Here is a 17122-nt window from a genome sequence, read left to right on the forward strand (position 1 = left end):
TTACTGCATGTATTCCCCCATTCTCCACTCCACACATTTCCTGTCTCTCTTCAGTTGACCTATCAATAAAGGCGAAAAGGCCCAAAAATCTATCTTAAAAAAAAAAAGATATATGTTGAAAACAAAGCAATATACAATACTAACTGAAACACACCTAATTAAACAAAAATGGAACTGATGAGTTTTAGCAGAGAGAAAAGACAAACTAAAACAACCAAAGAAACACAAACAGTGCTGCCTGGAATCTGGAAAATCCGTGACCCTTACCCAGATCCACATGGACAGTATAAAGGTTTCAGTTGGGAGTGAATTAAACTATGACATGATTACATACAATACTTGTATGGTGACCCTTTAGTTCCTTTGTATATATTTTATATTTATCTTCATGTAAAAAAAATACTTGAGTGTGCTGTGTATACATTTGTTAAATAAATATTTAAATTTACACTGGCCTTCTCTCTTCAAATTGCAAAATAATTAAATCCATATCAAGTAACATACAACATTATAAACAAATAACTGCAATATCAAAGAGTTGTTTTACATTTACTTTTATTAGAAAATGTATTTATTACAGAAAAAAAAACAGTGGCTGTTGAAGGTAAACATGTTGGCGTGGATCATCCGGCCTCCTGGTTCTCTTCTTGGGGACCCCCCCCCAGCTCACGCAAGCCTCAGCGTCCCGTGTTTTAACGGTGTGGACGTCGATGTTTCCTTCTCGTTGCTATGAAAACACAGACAAGACAGCATGTGGACTTTATACAACATCCCATTCATGCTGATACAGAGCAACAGAAGAGCTACCAGCTAACAGACTGTATACAGGTCTCTATAAACATAGCTACAAGCCGTTAGCCGGCCGCTAGCATTAGCCGAGTTATCGCTAGCTGTCTCATAGATGAACAAAACAATGAACACAAAGAAATGACATGATTATCTGTCCAGGAGAAAATCTGTAACCCTGGCGTCGCTTTAGAGAGCCTTCAAATCCTTCAGCCGTCGCAGAAATGCATCCCGAATATTGACTACTGTTTGTATCTTCATCCAGCGTTTTTAAGTCGTCTCCTTTTCCATCACAGTCTTCCTCTTTTTGCTCTGCGTAGCGGCAGAAGTTGGTTTATAAACGTCGGTTTCTCTCTCTCTGACATGTTTATCAGGTGTTCAGTTAGTGAACAGCCTGCGAGGTGATGATCTCAGTCAGGTCACGCGCACTCCTGTAAACAGGAGGTGTGTCTTTCGGCAGGTCACAGGTCATCCGGCCGGTCAGCCAATCATTGCTCGGTGGCGAATGAACGTTTGGACGAACTTATTGCAGTCTAGCTGCTGACACGGACAACTGAGATTTCTCATCTCAGTGTTGGATCACTTTGTGTATTACTCCCTATCGATGTATACATTGCTTTTTGCTAGTGATTGATAAAAATGTATCAAAATAACATGTCCTACTCCACCTTTAATGTTTGTATCCTGTGCTGTACCACAAACTGTTCTTCTGGGTAGCAGATGTGTGTCAGAATGTCGGCTTGTTAAGTAAACGGAAGCAGCTTTGATCTTTTGGTTTCACTAGACAAAATTGTATAATTGGGACAATTATTTTTAATCAAATATTCCAATTATCTTTTGATAATTTACGCGATTATACGCGAAAATAGTCCTGTTCCCAAATTTAATTACTCCCCAAAGAATCGTATTATTTTACTAAATTTGCCTCTCCGGAACAACCAAAAATATTTATATTTCTACAGAAAATTGAAATCAATTAATTTATTATCTGTAATCATGTTTATAGCTTATGTAGATATTGTTTTTAAAAGAGCATTAAAGAGTTTTTTAAAATGCCACCAATGTCTGAATGTCAAACGCTAACATTTTTATCTTAATAAAAACAATTAAAAGAAAAATTGGGGTGCTATTTTATGCACCCCAAAGTCTGAAAAGTGCTGTAATAAATCCTCAAATTTCAGTCATTTGTTTCAGTTTTTATATTTAGTGTTCAACTCAGTTTCATAAATTAATATTTGACAGTTATTGATGCGTTTTTCTCATGTAGACTTTTAGACCTAAGTCAAAACCATCTGATGAGTGTGTTCAGAGATAAAGCTCTTTGTACCGGGACAAGTTTGCATAGTCAACACCGCACACAGTCACTCTGTGGTAACATGATGCACCAGCTAATCCAGGAGCTTAGCTTCCTGTCAGGACCTCTTCCCAGACTTTCTCCTGAGAGCGTTGCCCTTTCCCGCTCTGGGTGGTTGTAAATGACTCGGAACAGAAACGTGTGATGTGTCAACATGATAATCGGTATCTGTCCCGACTCGCCTCCTCATGTCATGTTTCCCAAAATCAGTGTGTGTACAGTGCGGTGGGGCTCGCAGTGATTCATGGTAGTTGTAGCAGTTTGGAGACTTTTATTCAGACAGGAAATACAGAACATTTTTGTCTTCATCTCTCTGGTTGAGTTGAGTATTTCTGTCAGTAAATGTTGGTTCTGTCGGTCAGCTGGACGTTAAAGTGGTCTCTGCTGCGGTTAGCACCATAATGACAACCTCTTTTTCAGGCTACATGTGAAAGTATGTTAATCAGCTCAAAACGTTTCCACTCAGAGGAGCTCAGATTTCAGGAACAATGCTGATTCACAAACAAACAAAAGATCCGAATGTGTTCTTTAAAGCTTCTGTGTCACATCTGTTTGATTCCTCCGCTGTGTCTGGTGATCTCCCTGAAGGTCTAAGTCTGCTCACTTGGTCTGCCTGCATGAGGAGGGGCGACATACAGACTCAAACTATTGGCCAACTTCTACACTGTGCTGTGTTGCAAATGTCCCGGAGTCATTAGTTAATAATCAGCTCTAAACATTCCTCTCAAAGAAAAACTCAGAGTCCAGAAATAGTCTGGTTTCAAGGCTGAACATGGTTCATGTGCTGCCTTTATAGATGGATAGATAGATAGATAGATAGATAGATAGATAGATAGATAGATAGATAGATAGATAGATAGATAGATAGATAGATAGATAGATAGATAGATAGATTGAACACTTAATATGACAGGTTCACGTTGAAAAGGAGCTTTAATGTTGACAGTAGACTCGTCAACGACGATATCAGCACTGCTTAGCATTGTGTGTTTGAACCAATCCCAACAAATCTGAAGCAATAATCATTTACACAACAGAGTAGTGAGGAAACACTCAAGTCAGCTGATCACACACACACGCACACGCACGCACGCATGCACACACACACACACACACACACACACACACACACACACAAACACACGCACACACACACACACACACGCACGCACACACTGTGGGAGAGAGAGAGAGAGCTGAAACAGGAGAAGCTGAACTGTATCCAGAACTGATTGGTATTCAGAGACCCAGCCGGTCTGCTGGGAGACATTCCTGCATCAGGAGAGGGGAGGTGTGGAGTGGGAGGAAGAGGAGGAGGAGGAGGAGGAGGAGGCTTACTCCATTCACCAGCAGAGTTAGAACCTCCCTCTCCCTCTCTCCCTCTCTTCCCTTTGTTTTTAAAGTGGAGGCAATGTTTGTTTGTTTTGGAAGCTGATGTAAGATATTGTCAACGTGTCTGTTTGTGACACAGTGTGTTCCTCTGCTGAACCCCAGTGTTTGTTGGTATTTCCTGTTTGTGGTGGCAGGGAGCGAGAATACAGCATGGTGACCACATCTGTGAGTGTGTGAGAGTGCACACTGATTTATTTAAATGTGAGCTGTAGCGCCAAATTACATCAGTAGTTTTTACACATTAAGAGAAGAGCATGTCCAGACTTAAGTCATTTTTTGTGGCAGTGGGGACAAAAAAACTTCCTCCTATCAGGAAGAAATATGGTGCCATAATGTGTGAAAATAATCGTACTCTGATCATTACTTTTTTAACAATATAGCGATCAGGCAGGGGGCTGTGAAAAGTTGTGGTTATATCTACAGTATGAGCTAAAAATTCATCAGCTCAGGTATTTCTTTTTTATGGGCGCTCCCAAACAATCAAAGTCTTTTAATACAACAATCAATCAGAATTTATTTGTAAAGCACTTTTCATGCAATGATATTGTAACACAAAGTGCTGCACATACATATTTTGTAACATTTGTATATATCTAGATTTGTATGCTATATTTATCTATTTTTATTTTACTTATTTTATTTTACTAATTGAAACTTATTCTTGATTGTACTTATGTTTGGGTTGCTGCAGCAACCGAATATCTTATCTTATCTTAAATAATAAAAGTAGAATAAATTGAAAATAGTAAAAAAAAAAATAAGAAGACCCCCCATATAATAATAATAATAATAATAATAATAATAATAATAATAATAATAATAATAATTAAAGAACGATGAACGGGCCCTTGCACACCTGTGGCAGCCGCCTACGCGAGCCACCGCCACATGCAAACTGCTGCCTGATATTTTCCACCACATGATGCAAAAGCTAGATCTGAGAGTATATACTGGCTTAGGTGGCGCAAATGTTCCAAGTTTTTGGCAGATTGCCAAGAAAACCTCCAAACTGGACAGTGTGCCATGCCCACAATTTTAGTCTGAACAGAATTCCTTTAATCATTTTTACATTTTCACATTGAAATCTCTATGTGCATTGACGCACTGCCTGAAAGTCAGCATCGCCTGGTCTGGCCACCACCTGATGCTTTTTGGAGATTTGGGCAATTGAAAGTCTGAAAACTAATTTTTTTTTGGTTTATGTTGAGACTTTTGCTTTAATTTGAATGCAAAGTTATTTGGAGAAGTGTTTCGGCGGTTTGATGTTAGTGTTTGGAAGGTTCTTTTTACTGTGTAACAATGAGCATTGTTCTTAGTGTTTGAATAGCAGTGATGTGAACCTTATAGTGTTCAAATTTATGTATTAATATGTTTCAGTCAGAGATGAAATGAAACAGACAGATTTTTAGAAAACAGACATTTATTACCAATTTTAAGAAGTACTCAAAGGAAATACAAATAGGGGGCATTTTGAATAATAAAAAAAATGTAGCCCAACAAAAACAATATAACACATTAATAACAGTAATTGACATGTCCAAGAAATAATGTCTAACCAAAAATTATGAAACAGCTTATACACAACAGTATTTGTACATTTTGATCTGGGAAGTGGTTCATCAGCAAGGTGCTGGCATCTGATCAGGTGGCCTCATGGTGAATGAGCTTGTCTGTGGGACATATTATCAGGATAAATTGTATATTATAATGTGTGATAAGAAACACTAGAATCACTTGAACATGATTTGGTATATGAATGAAATTTGTAGGAAAGTACAATCTGCACTGTAAGATGGACCTGCTTGTCCTTCTTTGTCATCTATCCAGTCTGCATCCACTGAAGAGTTGAAACTTAGAAAGATACATTAGGTAATGATGTTTTACATGGAAAAGTGTGCATTGTTTGTTCAATTGTGTTGTTGTTGTGTTGTCACACTGCTTTGTTCAAGTCGTAGGGATAGTTTGATAATACCAATGTTTGTTCATGTATTGTTTAAGCATTAATTAGTAACTACATTAATTGTTTTTGAATCAAGGATAATGAAAGTACTTACTTCCTTTGGCAAATGCTTGGACAAGCATTTTAGTTTCCTCCATTTTGTTTTGTAATTTTTCCTGTAACTTCTGGATAGTGTTGTCCTTTTTTCCAGATGTGCAGCTTGACTCATCACAACAGATTTTTGCCGCTGGATCTCCTTCCTTGCATATTTGAATGAGTTCTGCAGGGCTTGTTTCTCCTTTGCATCTCGATGCACCACCTGAAAGTCTGCCGCGCCCACAATTTTTGTCTAAACAGAATTCCTTTAACAGTAATTTAATCGTAAATATGTCTGCTATAGAATGTGCCTTGTTTGGACTGAATTGGAGAAAAGCCCTAGGAGATGATAGCGAAAGTATGCAACCTTATTTGGACGTTTTTGGACGCTTTTTGGAGCCATATTTAATTTTCAAAAATAGGTGGCGCTCTTCCTGTTCAGTTTCGGATATGGGTGTGATAGGCTTTTTTGTGCGTCCTGATGCCATAAATATATGCGTAAAAAATTTCAAGCATGTAGCTCAAAATAACCCAAATACGGAGGGGTTTTTGAAAATTTTAGGGGGCGCTAGCGAGCACATTTTTTGAATTTTTTTGGAAGACCCATAAATTAGTGAATTTTTCATTGGGCCTGATGAGTATGCAAAAATAGCTGCGCTTTCATGCATGTTCAGGGGTCCAAAAATGCGTTTGAAGTTGCGCGACAAAGAATAAAAATCGATCCTTAGAATTACAATAGGGCCTTCACCACCAGCGGTGCTTGGGCCCTAATAATAATACTTTTTTTTTTAGATGAAAATGAAAAGAAAAGTTTCTGAATGAACTGAGGAAATGCTGTCATGATATCTTAATGAGGAAACACTGGAGGTGAAATAAAATGTTAAAACTAACGATAGAAAATTAAACTCACCAAAATAAAATACATTAAAAAGACAGTAATTCAATAAAATATTAAATCAGTTAACATAAACTAAAATACTACACTAAAAGTAAATGCAGCAAAGTAAAACAGAATAAAATATTAAAATTCTGAGAGGTAATTTGTAAAAATCATGAGATGATATGATCAAGTAAATAATTAAATAATTAACTAAATCATCCACACTACATTTAAACTAAATAAATAAAATATCTGAATAAATCACAAAAATATATTAATTTAAAATAAGAGTATATACTTTAAAAAAGTGACTAAAATTTGAACTAGATAATAGATAAAGTAAAATAGAATAAGACTCAGTTGAAAGCAAGACTAAAAAAGTCGGTCTTGAGTTTGCTTTTAACAAGCTCTGTGCAGCCCTCAGATCTTCAGTCAGGGTGTTCCACAGACGTAGGCAGTGATGATAAAAGCTGCCTCACTGTGGGTCTTTGTTCTGAATGCAAAATCTGTATACGTGTATATCTATGTATACGAAAGAAAGCAGTGCAGGCCTAATATATCTGATTTTATGCTTATTTACTTTAAATAAATAAACAGACACTAGCCTGAACAAACCCAATCTCTGTATCAATCTGTGAACATGTGTAATTCTGCTTTAAAGTTTGGTATTTTTAAATGGGGCTCTATTAGGATTGACTCGGTTTTGGGGTCAGCCTCAAGTGGCCACTCATGGTACTGCAGTTTTGGGGCCTTTCCCAAATTTGTGCTCAGACACAGCTGAGTGTCTTTAACTAGCCTGTATTTCTGTAGATGTTATAGCAATGGCAAGGATTTTTCACATTTAAGTTTTTATGTAATGATGCTGATTTTATTTCTTGTGTCTGTCTGATCTAGGTGTGAACTTCGATCCAGTTTCCACCAATCATAAAGCAGCACAGTTAACCGGACGGGGGGGGAAACAGATTCAGGCTTCATGGACAAAGCGCTGAGAGGAGACATGACAGAACAGAAGAAAACGTCCAGGAGATGACACCGTCCAAAGATGCTAACATAGCAGGCCTAGCGGTTTGATTGACAGCTCACATCCACGCATCCCTCCTCCTGACTCCGCCCACTCATCCATCCATCCATCCATCCACCATGTTGTTAAAGAGGAAGCTGTGTGTTGCTGTGGTGATCGCTGCCATTGTCTTCCTTATGCTCGCCAGTCAGGGCATCCAGAAGAAACACTTCCTGCCGCTGTCGTTGGCGCTGCTCAGCAGTCGGGCCACACCCACCAACGAGGAGACAGGTGAGGAGGAAGGTTCAGAGTTAAAGCCAGTAACACTGCAGCATATATAACATCTATTAAAAGAGATAACATCATTTAGTGAGTTGCTTTAACAGTTTGGATCAGGGATGTCAACAATTAATCAACTATCAATTAATTGGTTGTTAAGAACTTACTCTTCTTCAGCTTTCAGGGAGGTGTTTTAAGTTTAAAGCATGTTTTGATGTGAATCAGCTGACTACAGCTGTTGTGCACAGCCGAGACGCTCAGCTGGGGGCTGCGGCTGAGTGATAGGTCTCCATGAGTGCTTTTTTTCTCCGCTGCCGGACTGATTATGACCTAGTTGCGCTCCCAGCTGACACCTGACCGCATTCACATGCTTATTTTTCTCAATAAGAAAGTGTAGACAGAAAACTGTACACTCTGAGTCTGAAACATGTTTCTGTTCAGTTCCCTTGTTGAAGTCTGAGCCTTCATTTTTATGACTGTATTTCCGTGGACATTATGAACCTGCTCTACATGTTGACATTCAGCGTGTTTAACGTTTTGAACACCTCAATACGATCCGTAGATATTCAATACTGTCAGTTATATACATTGTGTCGGGAAGGAAAATTTGATTCAGGGGAAAAAAAACAAGCGGCAACATCCGGCCTAAAAATACCCCAAAAAAGTCCAATGCGGAAGTGCCAAAAACTGCAGTTCATCAAGGATCCGCTTGAGGCTGGCTCCGGAAGTACTGGAAGTCACATACACATGAATGGGAAAAAGACAATATTTAAAGCAGAAACAAACAAGTTTACAGCTCATGTCTTGTTCTGCTCACACTGTGAGGGGGTGAATTTTTTCCTAACACGGCAATTTCGAAGATATTGAAATTACGAGTCTTCCAATGAGAGGCACAGTTGACTGCGGGAACACTGTAGATGTTGGCTAGGAGCCTCAAACTCCGCCTCTTTACGTCACATCACTCGACAGCAGCAATATGGCTGCCGCCGATGATTGGTCCAAACAGCTCTCTAGAAACAGATGGGTGACGTCATTGATCCTACGTCCATATTTTATACAGTCAATGGAAAAAACGCTTTTGGCATGTTTTTGATGGAAAATGTTAACTTTTTTTTTAATGATTAATCGATAATTGATCGTTAACATTTCCAAAGATCGATCACGGAAATTACTTGAAGTTTACATCCCTAGTTTGGATTCATTTTCAACAAAGTTATGTTGACTTCTCTGCTAAAAGAAAAGGAGATTGTCCATCCTGTGGGTTCTGAAGCTGGTTATCACATTTGCTTACATTTGTATATTTGGGAAACCCTCTCAGCCCTCATGTTGTTGAGCTGCTGTAAATCAATTTAGCAGCTGTGGCAGGAAACAAACCTTTAAAACAACAAGAATAAAAAAGGAAACAAAGCCAACAATAAAACAGAGCATGTTGACCGTCAGAGATGAAAAACAAATGTTGGATAAATATTGTTCGGAGGAAGGTTTTCTATGACGGCCTGTTTATAAAGGCCTGTGTTTTCGACAGAACAGAGCAGGGGCTCTCACAGAGAAGGTACTGTCCTTTGTCTTGAGCCTGCACTGTGGGACAAAGGAGCGGAGTCTGTTATTTCTCAGTAGCAGACCACTTTAACGAAGATTCAACTGTCGCAAGGGATCGACTTTCTTTCAGGCGCCGAGGGGCTAACATGAATATCAGACTTTGTACTAAACCTGACGGCTACCTGAATAGATGTTTACTTTTTCAGATTGGACAACATGCCAACCAATCAATCAAACCCAGGTCTAGACCGTACTCTGTTCTATTATTAAGGAAGACCCAACATCAAGACTGGATAACATCCAGTCCCATCTTACAGACAGGACTCAGTCTGATCTCATCTTAATCCACCATGAGCAGAGCACTTTGCAGCATTTAGCAAGTTACAGTGGCAAGGACAAACTTCCTTTAACAGGCAGAAACCTCCAGCAGGACCAGACTCATGTTAGGCACACATCTGCTTAGGCCGTGTTGGAGAGAGGGATAGAGGGAGATGAAGAGAGAGAGAGATGATAGAGGTGGAGTTGTTACACGGCTGTTTTGAAGACTTGATTCTTGGTTCTAAGCGATGGTCTGCTACCAAACATAACAGCTTTGAATAACAGACTGCTGTTAAACATACAGCTCTAATCACAGACTCTTGAGGACTAACTCAGTTTGTTGAAAGTAGGAAAAAGGTGTGGCAGGAGAGGTTAAAGACACAGAAACTAAGTAAACTCTTAGCGAAACATGGTATGGGATATGACGGTGTTAAAGGACTGATACATGGAAAAGTAACTGTCACAGACTCTGACAGTGACGAGGTAGAAAAACTCAATCATGTTTGGTGCTGAGTCATGTTGTCCATCAGTGGAATTGTTGAGTTTAATGTGAGTAATAACGGCTAAGTCAGCTCATTTTAAAAAGGCTACAGAGATAACTGTGATCATGGACGCTGCTCAAACTGTAACAGACTTAACTCTTGTCCTGTTTGTGTTCGCAGTTATTCAACAAACAGAAGCTCCTTCTGATGTGACTCCTGACCCCCCCAAGACACCGCCACCTCCACCTCCCAACACCCCCAAACTTAAGGCAGAGGAGGAGTCTCTGAATAACTCCAAGAATGACCAGAGGTAACAAAAACACTTCTTAGTATCCTTTGATTCCTTTTCTGTCTCTGTATGATTCTACTTAAAGGGGCCTGAATTTCAGAATGAGAAGTATTCTGTTTTTCTGGTTGCATTGACTTAAAGCATGTTTTGATGTGTGCAGAACAAACAGTACTACAAGAGCAAAAGTAGGCAGAACACAATCCACTATGGCAGTAATCTGCCGTTGATGTATTTATCTCTATAAGCAGATATCTGTGAGAGTGCAGGCAGTGTTTGGTTTCCTGTCTTCCTCGTATGCATCAGAAATCCTTGTTCCAACCTCCATCCAACAAATGAGCATTTTAAGAGTCTTTGTCCCCCCAATCCACCCTAACCCCCCAAGGACAGCTCTGACAAATCTTGAACTTTTACTTCTTCCGAATCTAGATCATGAAGTTGTTTTGTCAAAATAAGTTGTGTTAACTTCAAGTAAATCACAAGAAAAATGTTTTCTACGTTGAATACATACCGCTGAAGTCAGCCAGAGTGAAGTTTCTGTGTAACTTACTATTTACAGTGAAGCTGAGACTTACGAGAGATGGAGATGTAATGAGCCAAAAAATGACAGTGTTGGTTTTTCAGACATATCTTGGCGGGCAAATCAGATCTGAACATTCAGTTCCACATGAACTGTAAACAATGCAGCGCTCGGAGAAGAAAGTCTCGACTACAAAGCGTTTATCGCTTATCTGTAGTCCCAAAAAGCCGTCCTGACTCCTGTGTCGTCTTCTCTTAGCAGGTCATGTGGTTGTAACTCCTGTATCGCAGACCTGGAGGGGTCCGACTGGTTCCAGCAACGCTACGACCCCAAACAGCACCCTGTCCTCCGAGATAAAAACAACGACTTTGATCCCGACGCACTCAAGTGGTGGCTGGTAAGGACTGAAAGCAGAAACAGTGTAGCTTCTTTTAAAGGTTAAGGTGTTGCTGTTCCGAGCAGAAGGTGTATGAAAATGCATGGATTACCACTTTATCATCAGCATTATCAACTCTATTTAAAGGTTTTAACGCTGTATGCAAAATTAGGTTGATGGATTACCGTAAAATCTGTAATAGAAATTGTACTGTTTTTTTAGAAGACAAAAAAGGTGTAAGGGCCATTTCAAGATGTTTGTGTGTGTGTTTGTGTGTAGGACATTAAGTTGTCCACTAGGGGTCTCCCCTGTCCAGTGCACATGCATATTTAGGTAGGAACCTTTCACCAGGTATCAGGTGTTGCTAGACGGGGAACACAAAAAGTTTTTTGACCGCAACGTGCCGCAACGCCAGGACGCTGGCAAGGTGTAAATGGGAATTAATTACGTTTTATGGTTTTGATGGACACTGTGTTTGATCTTGTATGTTGACACGGTTGGAGAAAGGACGATGAACAATAAAACATTCGTAAATTGCAACCTGAAGACGTCAGGATCTTATTTCCACAAGACACACAAGCAAGAGCGCGTCAACTATATTTAAGCCCGTCTAGGCAGCCCCTCAGTGGCTTTAAGAGTGAGGCTTGGCCGCTATATTCAAGTCAAAAAACTATGTTAAAGGACGCTGGAGGAGCTTCATCACAGCGGCGATATATGTCGGCAGTTTCAGCTGAGTGGACGCTGTAAACGGACATTCAATCACCGGAGTTCAGCCGCTACATCCAGCTACTGCTATCGGCTACAGGACGCCACGGATTGCTTCCAGCTCGGCGGAGAATCAGCACGTTTTCTTCCCTCGGATCAAATCCCTTCCACCAGTGTGAGGACAACAGGAGCAGCTCTCCAAACGCCGGCGGAGGATTCGTTCACCAGGATCATTCATGGCGCCCAACGTGAGGTATGTGTAGCGCTACTAGTTATGAATGGCCATTCATGTTGTGTGCACACTGTTCGGGACGTAAATCCAATGCATTGGTTGTTGAAGATAAATGACAATTGACTTGTCGACTTCTTTCGTGGTTCTAAATTATGGATGCGCGTGAAACCGCGGACATGCCCGGTGAGGGTATTGCGCAATCAGCTGATTCGAACATTAACGCGGACAGCGATGATACGCGAAGGGACAAACCAAAACGTGTTGTAAAGTTAACTGCTAAAGCTTATGCCGACAAGTTGGAAAAGGTACAAAATGACAGGAAAGCTAAGCTAAATAAGGCTAGTAATATGAGAAAAAAGATACAAGAGCTTATGCTAAAAAGTGATAAAAAATCAGAGGTGCAAAATGCTCTTGATGAGCTTGTCAATTTATGTGATGAAACAAAAGGTGTTCAATGTTCTTTGATGGGTTTGTTACCTGAAGAAGAAAAAGAAAAACATGACATTTGGTTCAAAGCAAAAATGATTGCAAATGATGAATTAATTTCCGATGTGAAAGTGTGGTTAAAGTGTTCTGAACAACATGTATTTTATGGTAAGGATGAAAATGGTGATGATGAAGTAAAACCAGAGGACAGTGTTTCAAATGTTGCAAGCAAACACACAAGCAAAAAGAGTGCATGCAGTGGAAAATCAAGCACTACGTCATCTGCAAGAGTCAAAGTAGAGGCAGACAGAGCTGCTTTGCTTGCCCGTGTTGAATCTTTGAAGAAGATGCATGCTTTGGAGGAACAACAGCAACAACTACAAAGGCAAAGAGAACACCTTGAGCTGGAAGCTCTGCTAGCAGCATCAACTGCTAAACTAGCAGTTTTTCAGGCCTCTGAAGTTTCAAGTGTTTCAAAGGCATCGAATGCACTGAATTCCTATTTGCAAAGGGAGAAAAGGAAGGAAGCGACTGCAAACAAGCTAAATCCCCTGGCAAAGGATTACGACCCTGAAAGCCAGAACAAACTGCAGCAAAGTCAGGATTGGACGTTACCAACAACGTACCCAGCACCAACTGTTACACAGCCTCCTGCTTTCAGTACACAGGCTGTGGAGGAAAGGCAACCCCCTGCGTTCAATGCCCAGTCTATGGAGGAAAATCAGCTGCCTCTTTTCAGTTCGCAGCATGTGGATGAAAGACAACCTGGAGGTATTTTCACCATAATGCAAAGACAAAATGAAATTACAGCAGCTCTTGTCCAACAACAACGATTAATGACATTACCAGCAAGAGACATTCCAGTTTTTGATGGAGATCCTCTACAATATATCTCCTTTAAAAGGGCATTCGAGCAAGGAGTGGAGGAAAAGGTTGGCAGTGCTGATTGTTTGTATTACTTGGAACAGTTCACGAGAGGACAGCCTAGGGAGTTGGTACGTAGCTGCCAACACATGCTACCTGGTCAAGGCTATGATCAAGCAAAAAGGCTGCTACAGGAACACTTTGGCAATGAATATAAAATTGCTACTGCATATATGGAAAAGGCATTGGCTTGGCCCTCAATAAAACCAGAGGATGTGAATGCTCTACAAGCCTTCTCTCTTTTCCTGCGTTCATGTTGCAATGTCATGGAGAAGCTGCAGTACATGCAAGAGTTGAATATGCCAAGCAACATGAGAGCAGTGATGGTTAAGTTGCCATTCAGGATGAGAGAGGGATGGCGAACTGTTGCATATGGCATACTGGAGTCATCTAAATGTAGAGCTTTGTTCAAGGATTTGGTTGCATTCATTGAAAAACATGTAAGAATTCTATCCGATCCGTTATTTGGAGACATTCGAGACCCATCATCTGGAAGTGCTGGTTCAAAGGTTGTCAACAGATTGCAGCCACAGTCAGGAAACAGAGTTACAGGAAACAGCTTTGCCACCACCATTGCTCCTGTGCAGTCAATGGAGAACTTCAGAGACTCAAGGGCATTCTCAGATGCTCCTGGTTCTACAAGGTCTAAGTGTAATTGTGTGTGTTGTTATCAAAGTCACTCATTGGAAGACTGCCAGCAGTTCAATAGGAAGAAGCACAGAGACAAAATAAGCTTTCTAAAGGAGAAAGAGCTGTGTTTTGGCTGCTTATGTCCAGGTCACATGAGTCGTGACTGCCATGAGCGCTTGACCTGCAGGAGTTGTGGTCAAAGCCATCCAAGTGTACTTCATATTGACAGAAGAGATGAAGCTAACACAAACACCGAATGTGCTGAAGAGCCAGTAGCATGCAACATCACAGCATCTCATACAGTTTGTGGGCACACAGGGGCCGGAAAAGAGCGCTGTCTTCTTTCTATCCTGCCAGTCCAAGTCAAGTCCGTCAAAGGAGACCGGATAATAGAAACGTATGCCTTTTTGGATCCTGGCAGTACTGCCACTTTCTGTTCGGAGCATCTCATGCAACAGCTCAATCTGACTGGTAGGCAAACCCGCATTCTTCTGCAAACTATGGGACAGGAAAGAGTCGTTCCAGCTCATGAATGTACGGGCTTGGAAGTGTCTGGTTTGGAGACCAACCTCTTTTACAAGCTCCCAGAAGTCCTCACCCAGAAGAAAATGCCAGTGAGTGCAGACAATGTTGTGACCGAAGGAGATCTGGTGAAATGGCAACACCTGTCAAAGGTACGAATCCCCAGCATAAAGGCTAATGTGGACCTGCTGATTGGAAGCAATGCACCCAAGATGTTGGAGCCTTGGGAGGTCATTAATAGCCTTGAGGATGGCCCATTCGCTATAAGGACAGCGCTTGGGTGGGTCATAAATGGACCTTTGCAAGGAAAGGTGAGCAGCTGGGAAACAGAGTGCCATTCAGCAGTTGTCAACAGGATTTCTGTGTCTAGGTTCGAGGAAATGTTGAGTGAGCAGTACAATCATGATTTCAACAAGAGAGATGCAGAGGAGAAAGAGGACATCAACTTCGTGGAAGCTGTGGAAAATTCTGCAATGCTTGAAGATGGTCACTACAGCCTGAAATTGCCCTTTAAGAAGGAAAATGTGGCTATGCCCCACAACTTCTCTGTGGTGAAGCAAAGGGTACATAGGCCTGAAGAGGAATGGCCAGCGAGTGTGGTGGAGTCTGCGATAGGAGCAGATGACCTGGAGGTCAAGAAGGAAGTCATGGTGAATGCTATTGAAGTGGACAGCTCACCTGATGCCACTAGTCGGCTATTGGCCTACTTTTCCGATTGGAGGAAGCTAAAGGTAGCAGTTGCATGGTTCCTTAGAGTGAGAAAGACTCTTGTGGAGATGAGTCACCGGGGGCGTGAGCCAGACGCTTCTGATATCAGCAAACCAAGGCTGGACAAAGTCATGTGGCAGAAGAAGCGGCGTCCAAGAGGACAAAATGTGTCAACGGAGGATCTGTTGGAAGCTGAGGCCATTTTAAATGATCGGCCTATCACGAAGCTGTCAGATGATCCAAATGATCTTGAGCCACTCACTCACAACCATATCCTCATAAAAGGAAAAGCATCATTGCCACTTGGATTGTTTCAACCGCATGACCTGTATGTAAGACGACGATGGAGGCAAGCGCAGTACATCTCTGATCTCTTCTGGAAACGTTGGATAAGAGAATATCTACCCTTGCTGCAGGAAAGGCAAAAATGGAACCAGAAGAGGCGGAATCTGGAACCTGGAGACATTGTCGTCATCATGGATCCCACTGCCCCAAGAGGCTCCTGGCCACTCGGAAGAGTCTTGGAGGCTTTCCATGATAAAAAAGGATTTGTGCGCTCAGTGCGTCTGAAGACAAAGTCTAGTGTCCTTGAAAGGCCTGTGACAAAGCTATGCCTGTTACTTGAAAACAAGAGTTACTAGGTCATTCGATGTATTCTGTGGGTTTTGGAATATGCGACTAAAAATGTGGTAATGCATGTTCCTCATTGTGTCATTTTGGTTATGGCTCCTTACTTTGTAAATATTGGAATTGTTATGCCTGTAAGTCATTACAATTAGGGGCCGGTGTGTAAGGGCCATTTCAAGATGTTTGTGTGTGTGTTTGTGTGTAGGACATTAAGTTGTCCACTAGGGGTCTCCCCTGTCCAGTGCACATGCATATTTAGGTAGGAACCTTTCACCAGGTATCAGGTGTTGCTAGACGGGGAACACAAAAAGTTTTTTGACCGCAACGTGCCGCAACGCCAGGACGCTGGCAAGGTGTAAATGGGAATTAATTACGTTTTATGGTTTTGATGGACACTGTGTTTGATCTTGTATGTTGACACGGTTGGAGAAAGGACGATGAACAATAAAACATTCGTAAATTGCAACCTGAAGACGTCAGGATCTTATTTCCACAAGACACACAAGCAAGAGCGCGTCAACTATATTTAAGCCCGTCTAGGCAGCCCCTCAGTGGCTTTAAGAGTGAGGCTTGGCCGCTATAAAAGGTAAAAGTGCGTCCTTTTTTTTTTTTTTCAACAATATATTTATTGTGTTTTATGACGAGACAAATACTAATGGTACAATTGACATACAATACACATTATACCAACAACATAATCCCTCCAAATAAATAAATGAAATTGAGTAAAGTACAATAGAATAATACATGAATAATACAATTTAAAAAATAAATAAAAAACAAGGCAAAAAAGCAAATACACATCACAGCACCATTTTTCAATCAATTCACTTCGTAACGTCCGAGAAACTCAATTAAAGATGACCAAATTTCTTTAAAATCTCCCCCCTTTCCCCTGACAATATAGGTAAGTCGTTCCAACACAATGCATGATGTCATCTCCTTCATTCACATATGCATTGAGGGCACATCAACTTTCCTCCAGTATAAAGATATCAACCTCCTGGCCTGCAGGAGTCCAAAGTCGATGAGTTTTAGTTGTCTTGAGGTAAACGTACAGTTCTCTGGGTGTATACCCAACACACACATCCTTGCTTGAAA

The 17122-nt window shown here is 40.9% G+C and overlaps 1 protein-coding gene across 4 annotated transcripts in view; it reads left to right on the forward strand.

Annotated features, from left to right (window-relative positions):
• The window catches only part of st3gal8 (ST3 beta-galactoside alpha-2,3-sialyltransferase 8), a 45921-nt gene that overhangs the window by 12899 nt on the left and 15900 nt on the right, over positions 1–17122 (forward strand). For 2 of the 4 annotated variants that reach the window (XM_034684736.1, XM_034684743.1), the window contains exons 2-4: positions 7342–7750; positions 10246–10375; positions 11130–11268. In XM_034684736.1, the coding sequence (XP_034540627.1) occupies positions 7588–7750; positions 10246–10375; positions 11130–11268 (432 nt within the window). In that variant the 5' untranslated portion in view covers positions 7342–7587. The remainder of the gene's footprint in view (positions 1–7341; positions 7751–10245; positions 10376–11129; positions 11269–17122) is intronic. The other 2 variants (XM_034684759.1, XM_034684752.1) reach the window with 2 other exon arrangements.

The sequence above is a fragment of the Notolabrus celidotus genome, chromosome 1 (assembly GCF_009762535.1).
Source record: "Notolabrus celidotus isolate fNotCel1 chromosome 1, fNotCel1.pri, whole genome shotgun sequence".
In the NCBI taxonomy this organism is placed as follows: Eukaryota; Metazoa; Chordata; class Actinopteri; order Labriformes; family Labridae; genus Notolabrus; species Notolabrus celidotus.